The sequence below is a fragment of the Trichosurus vulpecula genome, chromosome 9 (genome assembly GCF_011100635.1).
Source record: "Trichosurus vulpecula isolate mTriVul1 chromosome 9, mTriVul1.pri, whole genome shotgun sequence".
NCBI classification, from domain to species: Eukaryota; Metazoa; Chordata; class Mammalia; order Diprotodontia; family Phalangeridae; genus Trichosurus; species Trichosurus vulpecula.
In genome coordinates this window covers 71,085,512-71,087,708 of record NC_050581.1, presented here as the reverse complement: position 1 = coordinate 71,087,708, position 2,197 = coordinate 71,085,512, and the positions used below count along the sequence as shown (strand labels likewise).

General features: G+C 35.9%; 1 protein-coding gene across 1 annotated transcript; it reads right to left on the bottom strand.

The window, feature by feature from the left end:
- Positions 1-480: 480 nt before the first annotated feature.
- Positions 481-1,063, bottom strand: LOC118831745 (low molecular weight phosphotyrosine protein phosphatase-like). Its single transcript, XM_036739184.1, has one exon. It carries the CDS (start codon positions 1,061-1,063, stop codon positions 587-589), a length of 477 nt encoding a protein of 158 aa, XP_036595079.1. The 3' UTR covers positions 481-586.
- Between the last annotated feature and the right edge of the window lie 1,134 nt (positions 1,064-2,197).

The following is a 2,197-nucleotide window of genomic DNA, read 5'->3' as shown; positions in this document are numbered from 1 at the left end:
CAAGGTAAGAAGGGAAACTGTTATTTGGTAATGCAATTTTTGCATCAGACATTTCTAAAAGTATCTGATATGCAAGATGTATATACAATACTAACAAACAAAATATTGAGCCATTCTCAGTGGGCAAGTGGTCAAAAGATGTGGACAATTCTCAAAAGAAAAATTGCAAATTATTAGCAACCATATGAAAGATGGCTCCAAATTGCTAATAATTGAAGAAATACAGGTCATTGCCATTCTGAGGTTTCACCTCATATTTAACAAATCATTAAAGATGACAAAGGATGGGAGTAAGCCATGTTGGAGGAGTTGTGAAAAGACAGTACACAAGTATACCATTGATATATGTGGAAATGTGTCTTATTATCTTGGAAAGCAGATTGGAGCTTTAGTAAGCCCAAAATACACGCTAGGAATTGTAGTAAGCACTCTGGATTTTAAGAAAAGGCGAAACAGTCTCTGTCTTCAGAGTTAATATTCTTTTTTTTAGTACATTATTACTCTTTAATAACACATCAACTGATATACAAACATCATTTTTAAGTCGATGTCAATCACTGTTGTCCTTTAGCAACGAGTGTGAGCCTTAATGAGATTTTTCCAAAAATGCTTTGCAGCACCTCACACATTGCTCATATACAGTCTCAAAGTCAGAGTCATTTCCATAATACGGATCTTCAATAATAAGTTGTTTCTGTGGATCATAGCTTCCAAGAAGTTCAATTTTAGCTTTGTAGTTTTTAACTTGATTACCTTTTCTATTCAAATCTCTCAAATTGCTTTCATCCATACACAGTATATAATCAAAGGTCAGGAAATCTTCTTTGGTAATCTGCCTGGCAATATGATTCATGGTAATGTCATGTTTCTTCATGCAATTCTGCCCTCGAGAATCAGGGGGGTTTCCTATTTCATATGTAGATGTTGCTGCACTGTCTATCCTCCACTTATCTGAAATATTTTGCTCAGTTACAAGTTTCCTGAAAACTGCTTCTGCTATAGGTGAGCGACAAATATTACCCAGACACACGAACAGCACAGACCTCGTTCCCTCTGTGGCCATTTTAGAGAGTTAATATTCTTATGAGGGTATTCAGCATGTGTATAAATAGATCCATACAGTGTACATAGAATGTAACTTTGGAGGGGAAGGCACTAACTGTTGGAGGGCTTGGGAAAGATCTAAAGAAAGTGAGATTTGAGCTGTTTTGAAAAGAAGGGAACCAGATTGCAAAGAACTTTAAATGATCTTAGGAAGTAATAGATAATCAATAGAGGGGCATGGTCAGACCCATGCTTTAGGAAAATCACTGACAGCTGAGTGAGCATAGATTGAAAATGTGAGAGACTTGAGGCAGGGAAATCAATTAGATTATTGTAATAGTCCAGGAGAGAACTGTCATTCAGTCATTTCAGTTACTTTTGACTCTTTGTGACCTCATTTTTGGTTTTCTTTTTCTTTTTTCCCCACTTAATAGTATTTTCTTTTTTTTTCAATTACGTGTAAAGATCCTTTTCAACATTCATTTTATAAGATTTTGAGTTCCAAATTTTTCTTCCTCCCTCCCTTCCCACCACCCCACCCAAGACAGCAAGCAATCTGATATAGTTTATACAGGCACAATCATGTTAAACATATTTCCACATTAGTTTTGTCATGAAAGAAGAATCAAATCAAAAGGGAAAAACCACAAAAACAATAAAAGTTAAAATAGTATGCTTCGATCTGCGTGCAGAATCCATGGTGCTTTCTCTGGATGTGGACAGCATTTTCCATCATGAGTCTTTTAGAGTTGTCTTAGATCCGTGCATTGCTGAGAAGACCTATATCATAGATGATCTTTGCAAAATGTTTCTGTTACTATGTACAATGTTCTCCTTGTTCTGTTTACTTTACTCAGCATCAGTTCATGTAAGTCTTTCTAGGTTTCTCTGAAATCTACCTGCCCATCATTTCTCAGAGAACAATTGTATTCCATTACATTCATGTACCACGACTTATTTAGCCATTCCTCAATTGATGGGCATCCCCTCAATTTCCAATTCTTTGACACCACAAAGAGAGCTGCTCTAAATATTTTTGTACTTGAAGTTATTTTTCTCTTTTTTATGATCTCTTTGGGATACAAACCTAGCACTGTATCGAAAGATATGCACAGTTTTATAACCCTTTGTGCATAGTCCCCAAGTGCTCTCC